The sequence below is a fragment of the Oncorhynchus masou genome, chromosome 26 (genome assembly GCF_036934945.1).
Source record: "Oncorhynchus masou masou isolate Uvic2021 chromosome 26, UVic_Omas_1.1, whole genome shotgun sequence".
NCBI classification, from domain to species: domain Eukaryota; kingdom Metazoa; phylum Chordata; class Actinopteri; order Salmoniformes; family Salmonidae; genus Oncorhynchus; species Oncorhynchus masou.
Window position 1 is genome coordinate 8802011 of NC_088237.1, and position 17792 is coordinate 8819802.

Consider the following 17792-nt stretch of genomic DNA (forward strand, 5'->3'; position numbering starts at 1 on the left):
CCTACAGTCATTATTCTGTGGTTTCCCTAGCCTTAAACAGTACACTAGATTCCTGATATTAAAAATACTCATTCACATTTGGATATTGTATTTTTTATATCAAAATGTAAATGTTTATTATTTATATCATGAATTTGTCCCTGCTATTTATAGGGCTATAGTTTCCTCCTTACTTAGCGCTGTAGAAAATATTAGGCTTACTGGAGTTTTATTATCATGCACGTCATATGTCTGCAATTGAGGGACCTCAACATTAATTACAGTAGCCTAAATAATTACACAAATCACACTTTTGTTTTAAAACAATAGTTTAAGTTAGGGGGAAAAAAACAGTAATTGCGACAAAAACAAAACCTAGGTCGCCTATAGTTCAATTCCGCTGATGATGACGAGGCAGGCTGTACGTGACGCAACGTTCGCTTGAACTTTGCTCCTCCTCATTCAGTGACAGCCAAATGTGAGGGCTGTTTAGTGTGTATCCACACATTGAAACCTGACCTCGCTCTTAATCCATGTTCAGTCCATGTAGCCTTTTCAAGCGTATAGTCCTTTTCTCAATGTTGCCTAGCCTAACGGTGGTTTAGCCTATAGGTAAGCCTATTGGTGGTATATGGCATAGTTTCTCAGCAAATAATCTCGATTAATTCGCAGAAATAGGCCCTATATGTTGTATTGGCTATGCAAACACTTGTCACCCCAATTCGTCCTGACTGGGGTTGAATGTTGGTCAAATATAGTGCATACAATTCTGACGGACCGACAAGAATCAATCATGGGTGAAGTAATTTAGTATTATCAATCATCACTATTGGACGACCTCAGGAAGCAGATGGAGGCAGTGGTAAAGAAGCATTCAGGTCAACTTGAAAAAAGATGCCATGGATATAGTTGACAATTTCACTGACACTTCTGCTGGCGTTGCAACAACATTTCGACAGGACAGTGTTATTAAGAAGCAGTTTAGCTGTTGGCACGCAGAGGAAATTCACATTTGCTCGACCCATATGCAGGATGAACTGTGGAGGATCAAAAGTCCTTTTCATCAAAGATAAATGATTTCATTATGTACCATGGTCAAAAGTCTAGAACAATTCTTATCACACCCAAGGATTTTGTCTGTGGTTGAAAATGTGCAGGGAACGTTTTTTTCATGACATTGTGGATGGAACTCTTCTAAAATCACATCCCTTATTTTCAGAGACACCAAAGGCATTGAAGATTGTTCTGTACACGGATGGAATAGAGATCTGTAATCCACTAGGATCCATTACATCAAAAAAACAAGTTGTTAATGGTGTACTACACCCTAGGACATATACATCCAAAATACAGGTCTAACCTGGCTGCTGTCAGGCTACCTGCCATGTCTAGATCAGCAGACCTCCGTCAATCTGATGGAGATGTACTATTGAATAGAATCAGGGAAGACATGGATGCATTGTACAGTGGGGTTAAAATGCTAACTATTAACGGAGAGAAAACGATATATGGTGCCATGGTTTCTCTCTGTGGAGACACCCTGGCACAACATGAACTAGCAGGGTTCAAAGAGGGTGTGGGCTTTGCCTAGAGAAAGTGCAGACACTGTGAGTGCTCTTTTGAGGACATGCAGTCACACTTCATTGAGGATGCGTATACTAAAAGGACATTGGAGAAGCATGTCAGACAGACAGTGTGATGCAATAGAAAAGGCACAGACGGACTTGCTTCGCAACAGCCTGAGAACAAAATATGGGATCAATAGAAGGAGCAAGTTAGTTGAATTCCCAGCCTTTGATATCATACAGCAAACTCCGCAAGACATTATGCATGTAATTCTAGAGGGCATAGCCCCATTGGAAATCAAATGTGTTTGAATCATCTTGTTGTGTCAGGACAGATTGATCTGGACTCAGTGAATTCGGCTATTCTTGGTTTCCCTTATTCCCTTCTAGATGTTAGAGATCGGCCAATCCCCTATTTCTGTTAGTACATTAACGTCAAGTGATGGTAAACTAAAACAGTCATCTGGGCAAATGCTTGTCCTGCTAAGGATATTGCCATTTGTTTTGGAGAGTTTGGAAGTCAATGCATATATACAACTGATAATTGAGCTAATCGAGATGGTACAGATAGTATTGGCACCTGTTCTTTCCATTGTGACTGTGTCTAGGTTGAAGTTACTCATTGAAAACAAGAGCTTATGTACAAAACTTATGTACAAGTCAAATACCATCTTGGGGATGTAATAGAATTGTACAACAGTTCCCCAGATATGAAAAGTGTACTGTCTTTGTTCTGTACTGTATTTTGTCTACCTGATTGCTGTGCCCTGTGTAAGATTGACAATAAAACAGTGAATTCCATTTGGTCATTATCTGTTCTTATTATGTGAAGAGATGAAAAGGATAAGATGCTTGGAATAAGAAATTCGGACTTTGACAAAGCAGTTTTGTACTTGTCAGTGTTGATCAAACAGCTTTAGAATTCTGTTAATTCTAGTTTCGAGCATTAAGTTACTCAGAACCAGTAATACAATGCCAGTATCAAGTTATATCATTTTATCAAGATTAATTAAGGACAAAAAAAGCTTTAAACAGGTTAAATGCTCCAACATAAAAACTGGCTGATCAGAATAAATATCTTGTCAGACAAAAAAACAAGCATATATTGCCTTGATTTAAGATATTTAATCTTACTTAGATTTTAATTTTTGCAGTGTATGGATGTATATATTTTTTTACTTTAAGCCAAACGCATAACACATGCTCTTTTCCTATCCCTCAATCCCCTCATGCACTTTAGCAAACTGCATCAATTCAACAATAACCACATCTGACGGTCATATTTTCAGAGAAAAGACATCCCTTGGCGCGGTTGTCAACATTTCCTAGAACGTAATGAACTATTCACTTCAGCACCACTAAACAGTGGACAGCGCTGCGAACGCGACTCATTCGCTGTCATCTCGCTCCTAACAATCCGGGACATACAGAGGGAAATATAAAAGGCACCGAATACACGTCATGCATCAAAGAAAGACAGCTTAGTCTAGATAACATATCGTTTCTTTCTGCATCACTTGGATTTTGACAGAATGACAATGCTGGCATTTTTCCTTGTTTGTGCAATAACTCGCCAGTATGGCACATGTGGAACTCCAACGCGTGGATTTGGGTGGACGGATATCCCAGGTAATTTCTTGATATATTCGAATTACTTTTGGATTTCTTACAGGTTAATTTTCTTCTCATAATGTCCTGAGCCAAACGTTGTAATATCCAAAAGTAATAAGCTAAGAAAATTCGATTTTATAATTTGATGCTCTCTTTTTTCTCAGGACAAACACCTGCTAAGGTGCAAGTGGGGCACTCTGTGGTGATGAGAAGCGAGATTGTCAGTCCGAATTTACCTGGCGTTGCGAACCTTTGTTACCTTTTGAAAGAGGGTGATGAAGACCAGCCACAAATGATCTGCAAACATCGTTTAACTCGGACCAGCAAATTCAACGTCAACCCGTTTGGGCTCCGATTTGGAAAGCGCGATAAATTTGACCCATCCAAGGCCAGCCTCATAAGATCCAGGACAAGAAAACTGTTGCCTATTCTACTCTACCTCCGAGAACTAGAAGTTCCTGTCTAAATTGACACCCATTTTCTCTTCCCAAGAAGGAACCAATATTTAAACAACGGAGACTGTCAATGTCTTAATGTTGTAGCAGTTATAGCAGCGTCGTTATCGCGCGTCACTCATGAGGTAAAGAATGTGTGTGTCATATTGTCTACTTGTATGTTGGGTTTGGGAAATACAAGTCTGCTAAATAAAAGTTTTGTACATGTATTGTGTGATGTAATTATTACACCTTGTAACAACTGATCAGGAAAAATACACTAAATGGCCAAAAGTGCACCACATTAGCAAAAGTATGTTGACACCTGGTCATTGAACATCTCATTCCAAAATCATGGGCATTAATATGGAGTTGGTCCATCCTTTGCTGCCATAACAGCCTCCACTCTTCTGGGAAGGCTTTCCACTAGATGTTGAAACATTGCTGCGGGGAATTTCTTTCATTCAGTCACAAGAGCATTAGTGAGGTCAGGCACTGATGTTGGGCGATTAGGCCTTGCTCACAGTCGGCTTTACAATTCATCCCAAAGGCGTTTGATGGGGTTGAGGTCAGGGCTCTGTGCAGGCCATTCAAGTTGTTCCACACCGATCTTAACAAAACATTTACGTATGTGTAGCCGATGTGAAATGGCTAGTTAGTTAGCAGTGGTGCGCGCTAGTGGCGTTTCAATCGGTGACGTCACTTGCTCTGAGACTTTGAAGTAGTGGTTGCCCTTGCTCTGCAAGGGCCGCGGCTTTTGTGGAGCAATGGGTAACGATGCGTCGAGGGTGACTGTTGACGTGTGCAGAGCGTCCCTGGTTCGCACCCAGGTCAGGGCGAGGGGACGGACGTAAAGTCTATACTGTTACATATGGACCTCGCTTTGTGCACTGGGGCATTGTCATGCTGAAAGAGAAATGAGCCTTCCCAAAACTGTTGCCAAAAAGTTGGAAGCACAGAATTGTCTGGAATGGAACCAATGGGCCAAGCCCAAACCATGAAGAACAGACCCAGACCACTATTTCTCCTCCAAACTTTAGTTGGCACTGTATTGGGGCAGGTAGCGTTCTCCTGGCATTTCATGAAGCTCCCGACGAACAGTTCTTGCGCGGACATTGCCTCCAGAGACGGTTTGAATCTCGGAAGTGTCGCTTACCACCTCACGGCGGAGCCTTTGTTACCACTAGGCAAACATTTGACCAACTGACTAGTTGGAATTCCACCTTTCCATGATGGTGCCACGTTGAAAGTCATTTGAGCGTTTCAGTACGGGCCATTCTCCCAATGTTTGTCTATGGAGATTGCATGGCTACGTGCTCAATTATATACACCTTTCAGCAACGTGATGATTCAAGACAATTACACTAAAGTGTGTGGACACCCCTAAAAATTAGTTGCTAAATTTGAAGGGGTGTCCACATACCTTTGGACATGTAGTGTAATTGTCTTGAGCCAGCAGCATACCACCCAGCATACCACTGCTGGCTTGCTTCTGAAGCTAAGCAGGGTTGGTCCTGGTCAGTTCCTGGATGGGAGACCAGATGCTGCTGGAAGTGGTGTTGGAGGGCCAGTAGGAGGCATGCTTTCCTCTGGTCTAAAAAAAAAAAAATATCCCAATGCCCCACTGCCCTGTGTAGGGTGCAGTCTTTCGGATGGGACGTTAAACGGGTGTCCTGACTCTGAGGTCATTAAAGAGCCCATGGCACGTATCGTAGGGGTGTTATCCCCAGTGTCCTGGCTAAATTCCCAATCTGGCTCTCAAACCATCACGGTCACCTAATAATCCCCAGTTTACAATTGGTTCATTCATACCCCTCCTCTCCCCCAGGTCGTTGCTGCAAATGAGAACGTGTTCTCAGTCAACTTACCTGGTAAAATAACAGATAATAAATAAATAACCAGCTGTCAGTACCACTAAACAGTTGACAGGGCCTTCATTTGTTGGTTGGGGAAGAAAAGCAAAGTGAAAGGCATGTAGTAGTGTTGGCTATTTAACAGACTGTTTTTGTTGAAAATGTCAACAATCGTCCAAGTTAATTTGATGGTTTATGTGAATCAAAGCATGGCCAGGGATCTGGATTTCCTTCTCCGCTTTACTCATCTTGAAAAATGTCAGATTATGTAGTAGCAATATCTAACCACAGGGAGGCATTGTGTAGCCCTGTTTTTACAGAGAAACATTTACGTTTTTAGACACAACAGGCATCATAAGGTTCAAATATTTATTAAGTTATTAATTGGTTGTTGTCGTCATTCATTACACAATCAACATGGTGTTACAGTAAGTTTCGATTGATTCCACCTCTGCCCTCTCTCCCTCTGACATTGATTGCCAGAAAGAAAGACTGAACATCTCTCCTCACACAATAACCAGCACCACTGCTCCCCTCAGGAGGACTGAGTTACAGGGTCTGTGTTTCTGCGCTCACTACAGGAAGTGAACAGAACAGTGCTTCAAGACAGTGCAAACGGAGGATAAAGCCAACATTTTTTTTGATCGTAGTACAATAGCTTCAACACATGAATCCAATGAGGGTGCACACAGTACCTAGCATGGAAACACAGCAACCTAATCCTACAAAAGGAAAGGGGTGGGGGGGGGTGAAAGGAAGAGTATACCAGTAGATTAAGATGAAAGGGAGATGGATCCAGCAGATCGGAGGACGGTTGGAACTAGGTCTGTATTTGACTGCATCGGGAACGGAAAAGGGAGGGTAGGTGTGTGCCTAGATGTCCTTGAGGTCCTTCTGGATGCCCCAGAGTGTGTCTGCGCTTTTCTTCAGCTGTCCCACCTCAGCGTCGGTCAGGGTCATATTGATCACGCTGCCCACTCCGTTGCTGTTCAGCACACAAGGCAGGGACAGGAACACCTCCTCGCCAATACCATACATGTCCTGGGGAAACAAAACACAACCGTCAGTTATAATCACATAGAAATGGGTGTTTTTATTCTCGTGTATGCGTTTACATTTCCGCATGTGGATAATGTGTGACTGTGTGTTATCCCGTCACCTTGACCATGGTGGAGACAGGGTGGATCCTGCTCATGTTCTTGATGATGCTCTCCGTGAGATCAGCCACACTCAGGCCGATGGCCCAGTTAGTGTACCCCTTCAGCTTGATCACCTCATAGGCACTGGAGGAGCACACAAAACAGTCACCGTCAGTCAACATCTGACTGTTGCCATCTTCAACAGGTCTCTCTCGCAATGAGAGGAACTTGTATGAGAGGTAAAGCGGCCTTTACTGGTTCTAACAGCAGACCTATCAGCTATTTGCCAGCTCTTAGCAAACTGTTAGGGGGAAAAAGGGTGTTGGCCATTTCTCTGTAAACAAAGTAACATACTTTCTGCATGCTTATAGTGAAGGGCACTCAACATGTACTACACTGACACAAATGACTGACATTTTCAGTGCAGCCTTTGATATTATTGACCATAACATGTTGAATAAAAAAAAAACACATGTTTAATGGCTTTTTAACCTCTGCCATATTATGGAGTCAGAGAAGCTTCCATTAAAGAAAGCTCCAATGTCAAACATCTAAAGTGTGGTGTACAGCAGGGCAGCTCCCTAGGGCCTCTACTATTTTTTACCAGAGCCACATATTTAGACTAGATGGAGCTGGGGGTAGGTTCAGGGTAGTTACCTGTCGACCACTGCCTTGTGGGTGGCCTTCCAGTCCTCCTTGTCTCCGTCAAGGCCAAACTCTGGGTTCAGCTTCTGCAAGTTGACTCCAGCCACATTGACACCGCTCCACACAGGGACTAGCACACACAGGGAGCAAATCAGATATTTACTCATTCATTTAAACAGATATTAGAATTTCCTATTCAAAACAAGCAGATTCAACTCATTCATAACACATTCTTTCTGACAGACAATAGGATGTGCAGAGTGATGTAAAAATCCATGCCAAAACAAGTACTTTCATGGGATTCATTTAGCCTTTAAATCTGCCAACAGCCTTGTGGCTTACTAGATGTGTGTGTGTGAATGTCTTGTCACACACACAAGCTCAGATTCCCACTGAAGTACACACGCCACTGACATCAACACTATCCCCACCACTGGTATCGCCGTGTTCTCCCAGCACCCATCCGTTGAAACTGGAGGCATGGATGCCCAGGCGCTCAGCCATCAGGAAACGGAAGCGGGCGGAATCCAGGTTGGTGCCGCTGCCGATGACACGGTGTTTGGGCAGTCCGCTCAACTTCCACGTCACATAGGTCAGCACGTCCACTAGGGGGTAAGGGAAAAAAAAAAAAAAAAAAAAAAAAAAAAAAAAAGGGGGGATAGGGTCACACACACACTTATCCTTGACAATGTTAATGAATGACTGTCCATCCCAGTCACCAAATTTGTTGTCGCAGTGACCACCCTATCTTGTGGAGTGGTGATACTGTAGTAGTTGATAAGGGTGGAATGTTGGGACAACACGATCTAGGGGAGAATGAGCCAATTTTGTGTGTCCAAGATTTTTTTTTAAATGTCTGTGTGTACCTGATTGTTTGTGTGTGTACCTGGGTTGGACACCACAATAAGGGTGCAGTTGGGGGAGTGTTTAACAATCTGTGGGATGATGTGTTTAAAGATGTTGACGTTCCTCTGGACCAGGTTGAGCCTGCTCTCTCCCTCCTGCTGACGCACGCCAGCGGACACAACCACGATGCGGGAGTTAGCCGTTACGGCATAATCTGGACAGAGATCGGGAAAGAGCAATTGAATTACGTATCATTTTTCAATTTCACATTTAGCAGGGGTAAAAAAAAAATATTTAAAAAAAGTCATCAAAACCTTACCCTGATAAGGCCACTCTGTTCAAAACAGGCTGCATTACATGTTCAATTGCAAAACTACATAAATATTCTGCCATTTTAGCTCTGAGCCACTCCAGTGGCATACACACAAGGGGATTCTCTTACCTTTGTCAGCGACTATCTTAGACGTCTTTAGGAAGAGGCTCCCGTGCTGCAGGTCCATCATCTCTCCCTTCAGCTTATCCTCCATCACGTCAACCAGAGCCAGCTCATCAGCCAAGTCCTACAGGAAAGAGGGAGAAGGTAGGGTGGAGAGGAGGCGAAAGGACAGAAGGAGAGGAAGGATATGAATACCTGGAATTTAGTTATAAATGACATGGTAAAATCCTCAATTACAACAAGCCTCCATAATAACTTAGTAACCATTTGTTGGCATCACAATAGTAGAGGTAAACTCAAGAGTAAGCTAGTACTAATAACGCAATAGCAGTAAAGTAGCAGTAAGACGGTGATATAGTTAGACTTACCCTGAGGAGGACGCTGACGGCACAGGCCATACCCACCATGCCCACCCCCACCACGGTCACCTTGTTCCTGGGGGGCTCCGCGGGGCCGCTGTCCACGGGGGTGAGCAACTTCTGCATCACAGATGACATGATTCACAACGCTGGAGGGAGGGAGATAGAGTTTAACCTTCAGGCTAGTTATCAAGGTTTGTCTACTGAGGGGTAGAAAGAAATAAAATCTAATGAAAACCAAGATGAGAGTGTGAAATTTGGGTGAGAGATCATCATGCCTTTGCTTTTGTGAAAAGCAATCTAATTGACATTCACCATTGAGCACGCTCTTTAGTCCAGGCATAGGCTTAATCTGTGTCTGGAAATCCAGCCCAAGGAATCCATTTCTAACACTACTGTATTTAAATTTATTTTTTACGCACTCAAGACAGTCAAAACCAATATCCTAGTAACTGCGCCCCCCCCCCAAAAAAAAAGGGTCTGACAGTCACTCTAATCCTTCCTCATCTTTAGGCCCCGCCAGAGCCTAGATTCAATCCACAAAACGCACTGCCCCCTCCATTTGCTGAGGCGCACACACACACACAAACTTGCGCGATAAGTGACGTCAGTGGGAGAGTTGCTCTGTTCGCAAATATCCAAGCTAGTCCATGTGAGACGCAGTTACTATGGCTCGCAAACTCCTCAAACAGTATTTGTAACACCTCCTAAAGAACAGACACAGACTAAGTAAACACTTCACTGTTATTGTACACCCGTCCTACACCGGTTGTTAACAAAGCATGTAACAAATAACAATGTGAGGAGTTTGAATTGTTTGCCACTAGTAGCCTGAATCCTCCATCAGCAGCGAAACATTATACTGGAGTCCAGAGGCAGGACAGTCAGAAAGCTCAAGCAATGGTGTTCTTACAATTTCACCTGATTAGAAGTTCAGCTAACGACACCTGTTCTACAACAGTTTTACATGACAATGTGACTAGTGGGCCTAACATAGCCCGTTAATGAGCAGCATGACCCAGATGTGTGCATGTTATTGCAATTCTTAAATATGTGCACCCTCTGATAAGTGTTCATATTTTAATCTTATGACAACGAAGGATACAGTGCCTTTGGAAAAAGTCAAGGGGTCTGAATACATTCCGCATTTTGTTACGTTATACAGACTCTGAGAAACACGAGTCTCTGGTCTGATGAAACCAAGATTTAATTATTTGGCCTGAATGCCAATTGTCACGTCTGGAAGATACCTGGGCACCAACCCTACGGTGAAGCATGGTGGTGGCAGCACAGAGCAAGAGAGAGAGATCCTTCATGAAAACCTGCTCAGGACCTCAGACCGGGGCGAAGGTTCACCTTCCAACAGGACAACAACCCTAAGCACACAGCCAAGACAACACAGGTATGGCTTCGGGACAAGTCTCAGAATGTCCTTGAGTTGCCCAGCCAGAGCCTGGACTTGAACCCAATCGAACCTGAAAATAGCTGTCAGCAATGCTCCCCATCCAACCTGAGAGCTGGAGAGAAACTCTCCAAATAGGTGAGACAAGCTTGTAGCGTAATACCAAGAAGGCTCAATGCTGTAAATTGCTGCCAAAAGGTTCTTCAAAAGTACTGAGTGAAAGGTCTGAATACTTATGTAAAATGTGATATTTTTTTTTTACTTTTATAAATTAGCCAAAAAAATTGAATTACTCAAGAATCTAAAATATGTCTAACAGATTTAATATGTGTTATTTCATAGTTGTGATGTCTTCACTATTATTTTACAATGTAGAAAATAGTCTAACGAAAAACCCTGGAATGAGTAGGTGTCCAAACCTTTGACGGGTACTGTATATGGGTGATTCCTCACAACAAGAACACCATGACTTTCACTCCATTTTATCAATAAAAAGGGTCCTTTGGAGGAAATCTTGTTCACATATGAATCTTAAATATTTTGTTGTAGTTGCAATGTGACATTGACCGTACCCAGGTCTCCTTTAAGACTCCATAATTAGTATTTTGATTTCAATAACATTTGACATTTATGAATATAGAAAAATATAAATGTTGAACATAATATACTCTACAGGCATATCAAAGTTTCAGAGTGGGATTTCTGCTAGTTTTAAAGTTATGGCCCATTGTACACCGATACATTGGCATAGTAAGCAATGTAACCAATCAGACCTCCTTTTGCTTGTATCATTGCACATCCTGCAATTTTTACAAATATTTTATTTATTTATTTCACCTTTATTTAACCATGTAGGCTAGTTGAGAACAAGTTCTCATTTGCAACTGCGACCTGGCCAAGATAAAGCATAGCAGTGTGAACAGACAGAGTTACACATGGAGTAAACAATTAACAAGTCAATAACACAGTAGAAAAAAAGGGGGGAAAAGGAGTCTATATACATTGTGTGCAAAAGGCATGAGGAGGTAGGCAAATAATTACAATTTTACAGATTAATTGAAGATCTGATAATTACAAATTGGATCATAACTCTTAAAAAGTAGCAGAGATCCTGAACTTTATATAGCGTGGGAAAGGGAAACCGTACACTTAAAAAAACGCAGGTGTAGACGCAGTCAGAATTCCATGATCAGAATACTAAAGCTGCATGAACTGTCAAGTCGAGACAGAATTAAAGGCTTGCCCAGGAAGATTTTGCCTGGCACAATGTGTTGTCAGTCAAGCCTATAGAAATTGGCTAACAAAATACTAGACAAACGGGTGGATAAATGGCCCTATGGCTGGGGTCAAAGAGTCTGCCTATTCACAGAAGACTGAAGGGGAAATCTCAAGACACATCGTTGTCATGTATACTGAACAAAAACAGCATGCAAACAATAAAAGATTTTACTGAGTTAAAGTTTATACGAGGAAATCAGTCAATAGAAATAAATTCATTAGACCCTAATTTATAGATTTCACATGACAGGAAATCCAGATATGCATCTGCTGGTCACAGATACCTTAAAATCCAGCAATGTTTGGCTTTCGCAAGGCATAAATGGGGCCCATGTTGTCCAAAAAGTTAAGACTTTTGACTCATCTATTCATAAAACGTACTTCCAAAAGACTTAATGATCACCCAGGTGCTTTTTTCTTTAGCAAACTTGAGTCAACTTTTTGGACAAGATAGGTCCCATTTACATACCTCATACCAATGGTCAAGCGTGGTGGTAGTGTGATGGTTTGGGGATGCTTTGCTGCCTCGGGACCTGGACAACTTGCCTTAATAGAAGGAACCATTTACTCTGTATCAGAGAATTCTACAGGAGAATGTCAGGCCATCCGTCTGTGAGCTGAAGCTGAAGCGCAGCTGGGTCATGCAGCAAGACAATGATCCAAAACACACAAATCTACACGAAAATTGCTAAAAAAGCAAGACATTTGAAGTTTTGGAATGGCTTAGTCAAAAGTCCAGACCTAATTGAGATGTTGTGGCAGGACTTTAAACAAGCAGTTCATGCTTGAAAACCCACAAATGTCACTGAGTTAAAGCAGCTATGCATGGAAGAGTGGGGGCAAAACTTCTCCAAAGTAACTAGACACTGAACAACACCTACAGGAAGAATTTGGTTGGAGTCATTGCAGCTAAAGGTGGCACAACCAGTTATTGAGTGTTAGGGGGCAATTACTTTTTCACACAGGCAAATTGGGTGTTGCATAACTTAAACTTGTTTCCTTTATCTAATATTAGGTTTTGATTGAAGATCTGATAATTAAAAATACAGTGCATCTTTAGTTTGAAATTGATTAACTTCTTTAAAATTTAAGAAATATTGCCTTGTAATTCTGTTTCAAAAACCCACATATCTTTAAAATACTTTCACATTTCTCTCCCTCATGAGCAAGGATAATGAAAGCTCACAGCAGTAATGGTAGACCTACCAATTAGTTAGTGATTAAAAATGGAATTACAGCAACTGAATTGGCTACAATGGGAAATCATAAGTCAAAACCACAGTTGGGTCACCTGCTACTGTCCTCCCTTCCACTGGCATATGGTCTTATTTACAATGACGGCCAAACCCTGACGACGCTGGGACAATTGTGCGCCGCACTATGGGACTCCCAATCACAGCTGGTTGTGATACAACCTGGAATCGAACCAGGTTGTCTGACTCTTTCTACAAGGCCTATTCTATCAAGTTAGGTCTGCCAAATTAAATGTAGCATTGAAAAAAAAAAAAAAAAAAAAAAAAAAAAAAAAACACAAATCCAGCCATAGAGTATAGCCTATCATCAAAATAAAAGTAGTTTATAACATGCACAATTAGAAGCATCAATCTGTATAGTTCAAGCTTGACTAAATTCGAGCTCAGTAACTTTGCTCACCGCTTCCTCCTTCAATTGTCTCGTCTGGCTGCCACGAAAAGCCCCCCCTTGGAGACAGTCAATCACATCATTGTGGAGCTGCTGATCTGCTCGAAGTGTGCGCGTGCCACTGGCGATGTACTTTGCTGGACATGCCAGCTGTCCTCGGCGGCTCCACTTCAAAACGCATTCCGTCTTGGTGTTATCAATTGGCCTACTACTACCGGTAAAATTTAAGTTACGAAATCACCATAAAGCTGACACTGGTTGCCCAAAACACTGTCAGCTTGGACTGAGTCTTTGCTGATGAATGCCCTGATCTCTGGTCAGTCAATTTGTTCAATTACATTGTTTTGTCTATTCAAATTGCTTCTAATAGATCTTAACCTGTTGTGTAGGGGGCAGTATTTTGATATTTGGATGAAAAACCATACCCAAATTAAACTACCCAGAAGCTAGAATATGCATTTAATTGTCAGATTAGGATAGAAAACTCTAAAGTTTCCAAAAATGTCAAAATATTGTCTGTGAGTATAACAGAACTGATATTGCAGGCGAAAACCTGAGGAAAATACAACTAGGAAGTGCCTCTTATTTTGAAACCTCCTTGTTCCATTGCATGCCTTCCCTCCATTTAAAGGGATATCAACCAGATTCCTTTCCCCATGGCTTCCACATGGTGCGAACAGTCTTTAGACAGTTTCAGGCTTTTATTCTGAAAAATGAGCGTGAATGATCACATCACAGGATGGCTGGGTGCCAGCAGAGTTTTGCATGCGCAACAGCTTGGAGCAGAAATTCTCTCTCCTATTGAAAAAGCTACGGGCCGGTTGAAATATTATCGATTATTGTAAAAACCTGCGGATTGATTATAAAAAAACATTTGACAGGTTTCTACGACCTGGAACAAAGAGAACATTTATTGTGTAACTGGGAGTCTTGTGAGTGCAAACAGCCAAAGATCAAAAGGTAAGCAATTCATTTTATTGCTTTTCTGACCAATCTAATTTGCTGCTAGCTGTTTAGTGTTTTGTCTGCTGAGAGAGATGTCCTTATATAAACGCTTGGTTTGCTTTAGCTGTAAAGCTTTTTTGAAATCTGAAACGCCAGGTGGATTAACAACAAGCTCAGCTGTGTTTTGCTATATTACAGTTGTGATTTCATGAAAATTAAATATTTTTAGTCATTTAATTTGGCGCAGCGGATTGCAGCAGATGTTGACAAATGATCCCGCTAACGGGATGGGTGCGCCAAGAAGTTAACGAGGGCCGTCCCACGTTTAACCTGGACACAAATAGTATGGCTTCAGCCATGACAGAAACTAAACATCTGCACGCCACCTGCAGGTGTGAACGTGTGTTTCACTGTCCAATCCGAGGCTCGAACATGAGGCTGTTTGGTCTCTTGCGCATCAACTTGGGAAGCCTCAAGGGAGAGTGGACAGTGCATTATAGACAAAGCGCTGCATATTTATTGCCCCCCAAAAATATAACACCCAACTTTTTTCGCGGGGCGTGGAGAAAAGGCGAGGCATCCGTTAAACTGTAATTCAACTTTGTCCAGCCTTAAAACAGGCATTATTCATCCTAATCTGACAAATTTTTATTATTACATGGACGATACAGCGGCGATAAGACAAGTACCAGAAACAATAGAACACTATTAAAAACCCAGGAAACCATGCCTGGTAGCTGACTTTGAAAAAGGCACGACTGGATTTATATAAAGTAACAGTCAAACGTTGACACACCTACTCATTCAAGGGTTTCTCTTTATTTGTACCATTTTCTACATTGTAGAATTATAGTGAAGACAAACTATGAAATAACATATGGAATCATGTAGCAACCAAAAATAATTCTACAACATAGAATAGTCAAAATAAAGAAAAATCCTTGAATAAATAAGTGTCCAAACCTTTGAGTGGTATTGTAGATATAGGAATGATTGGAAATTCTGCAGACAATTACATTAATAGAACACACAATATTATAGTTTCTCCTTTGGGATTGCACATTCAGCAAATCACCAGCAGAGGGAGTTTACTTTAAATACATTTCCCCCCCATTCCCTGTGTTGGTGGTGCTAATGACATTTATCATAACTTAAAAAGTTGCTGAGAACACACTCTGGAAATGTGATATACTTGTAGAGTATATTGTTTAAAACAATGTTATAATATTAACAAAAAAAATGTAAAGTACTTGAGATATTCTATTTGTTATGTTGAATAAATTAATGTGAAGATGTTTTCATAATTTAGACATCCATATTTTAGAGCACACTGAGGACTAGAAATAAAATAAGATCCCTGTGGCTAAGTTGGAAGAGCACGGTATGCACTTGCAACACCATGTTTGCGAGTTTGATTCCCACAGGGGACCTGTAGCCACAAAAAAAAAATGTATGCAAATCACTGCAAGTCACACTTATCCAGAGCATCTGCTAAAATGTAAATGTATAATGCTACCAAGATGTCGTCGTCGTCGTCCCCCCACACATTCTGAAAGTGCATTTTTGTCCCCACCCCCCAGTTATAATTGGAATGTGATACAAAACGAGGCCACAGTCTGCTTTAGGGCCATGCCGACCCCTCCGAGCCATCAGATAGGCTGTTTGGAGTGTTCATCTGACTGGATAGATATTTTATATATAATAATAATAATTCCTCACACTTCTAAAACCAAAGTTACACCCCTGGTATCATGTACTGTACGGATCATACAAGGCGTCAAAAGGGATTACAATTCCCACTTTCATCATGACCTTTTCAAAAATGGTTTATGATACAAATTGTTTTAAAAAAAAAAGTGTATCAAACCTTCTTCCTCCCAATGTGAGTATTACCATAACGATCTGACATACAAATATATTCAGGCCTTGCTGGCGTGGCCTCAACAAATTGAGGCCTATTAATAATACTAATCATACTCAAAATATTGAAGCCTCAAGATGTCGAGCATGCCATAACTGATATTCAAATAGCTCAATTATTATTTTCATATAAAAAAACGAATCCATGTCCTTGTAGGCCCATGTTTAATACAATAGTCCTTCCATCGTCCTTGAATGTCGGATACTTTTTTTTTTTCACTGCAAGATGGCAGATCTATAACCTCCACCTCGTTTGTGACATTGCATTAATACTCTGCACAGTTCGAGATGAATATTCAAGTCGTCAGTAAATCATTAGCCACATCTTCAAAATGACACATTCCGTAATACGAGAACTTTGTCATGTTCAAAACGGAGTCGCCCACGAAGCTCAACGAGGAAAATATGTCATGTTCCTGTACAGTGAGCGACAGCCACCTTCGTAAGAATCCATCGACTGTGTTGTCGTTCTGGGGAGCTAGCCTACTACCTAGCAAAATCACAGCATGCCATTAGGCTTTGTGTAGCCTAGGACTAGACAGCCTACAAACGCAGAAATACACATTTCTACTCAGCCGTAAAGGCAATCTAAAAAGGACTTGCAATAGCCCACATCGACTATTCCAAAATGTCAATAAAACCCTAGCCATGTGTGCATATCAACAACATTTAGGCTGTTGCAAGCTACAGAATGTATCCATAAAAAAAGTGTCGGCCTACAAGCATTTTTCAGCGTACATGAGAATTCACTCAAAGTCAAAACAAACACCGGCAGTAGCTAAATACATACATTTTCCAGAGATTTAACAAGCAGTTATATCCCTTTTTGGTCCAAAGAGGCAGGCGAGTGAAGAAGCTGGTGAGAGGGCGTGACGATTTCACTTGTGGAGTGCGGGTTTTAAATGTGTTTCAGCAGGAGGAGAAAGAGGAGGATGCAACATAGGGCTTTACCACTGGCTGAGTTTGACACCGGGAGAATCTCAATGGGAAATCCTCGCGTCCGCTCTCCTCGCCTCCTTCTCAAAACCCATTGGAGGAGAAAGTCAGACGGGCGGGATCTCTGGCTTTGTCATCCAATGGTTTTTGAGGAAGTGAGGACGAGGAGAGAGGACGCCAGTAGGATGCAATTGAGATTGTGAAAAATGTTGTCAGACCGTTGGACCAGATTTGGGCTTGATGGGTTACAACTATTGTCAGATGTGATTTTTCGTAGCAGGTAGATAATTTGCACAGCAGATTATGAGAATTAATTTAGCAGGTTAGGATAATTATTTAAGGCTAGGAAAGTGTAAATTAAAATGCTACAAATTATATACTTGACGTTAATTAGACTAAAACGGCATGGGGATACTTTTGCGCACACACAGAGAAGAGGACATTTTAAGTGCTGCTATGTTGTGATAGCAACGGCTACCTATAAATACATTAATTCAAGTTGTCTCCACAGGAATCAATCTCTGGTTGTTACAAAACGTTATGTGCATGTACTGTATCATCTCGTCTATGCTTTGTTGTACTGTGTAGGTATATGATAGGCCTATTACACAGCCTAGGTGTATTCAATGGATTTTAATAGGAAAGTGAAAACTGTAGCACCTGCAGAGAGGGAGGGAAAAGGGGAGAGAGAGAGATATCATGTTCAAGTTTGCACGTTTTAAAGACTATGGTGATTGACAAATTGTGATTCTAATATAGGTAGACCTAATTTATAGTAAGCTCACAAGCTGCAATGGTCTTAG

General features: G+C 41.4%; 1 protein-coding gene across 1 annotated transcript; it reads right to left on the bottom strand.

Annotated features, from left to right (window-relative positions):
- Window positions 1-5797: 5797 nt before the first annotated feature.
- LOC135514725 (L-lactate dehydrogenase B chain) lies at window positions 5798-17017 on the bottom strand. Its single transcript, XM_064938271.1, has 8 exons — window positions 16844-17017; window positions 8877-9016; window positions 8515-8632; window positions 8113-8286; window positions 7658-7831; window positions 7239-7356; window positions 6602-6725; window positions 5798-6483 (listed from the first exon to the last, which is right to left on the bottom strand). The coding sequence occupies exons 2-8, from the start codon at window positions 9003-9005 to the stop codon at window positions 6316-6318; spliced, it is 1005 nt and encodes a 334-aa protein (XP_064794343.1). The 5' UTR covers window positions 9006-9016; window positions 16844-17017; the 3' UTR covers window positions 5798-6315.
- Between the last annotated feature and the right edge of the window lie 775 nt (window positions 17018-17792).

Excerpts from the sequence above, each read along its gene's own strand:
- LOC135514725 (XM_064938271.1), bottom strand. The coding sequence starts at position 9,005 with ATGTCATCTGTGATGCAGAAGTTGCTCACCCCCGTGGACAGCGGCCCC. Across the intron at positions 7,357-7,657 it reads AGAACACGGCGATACCAGTG|TCCCTGTGTGGAGCGGTGTC; the intron begins GTGGGGATAGTG and ends TGTGTGTGCTAG. Across the intron at positions 6,484-6,601 it reads CTGTCTCCACCATGGTCAAG|GACATGTATGGTATTGGCGA; the intron begins GTGACGGGATAA and ends TTGTTTCCCCAG.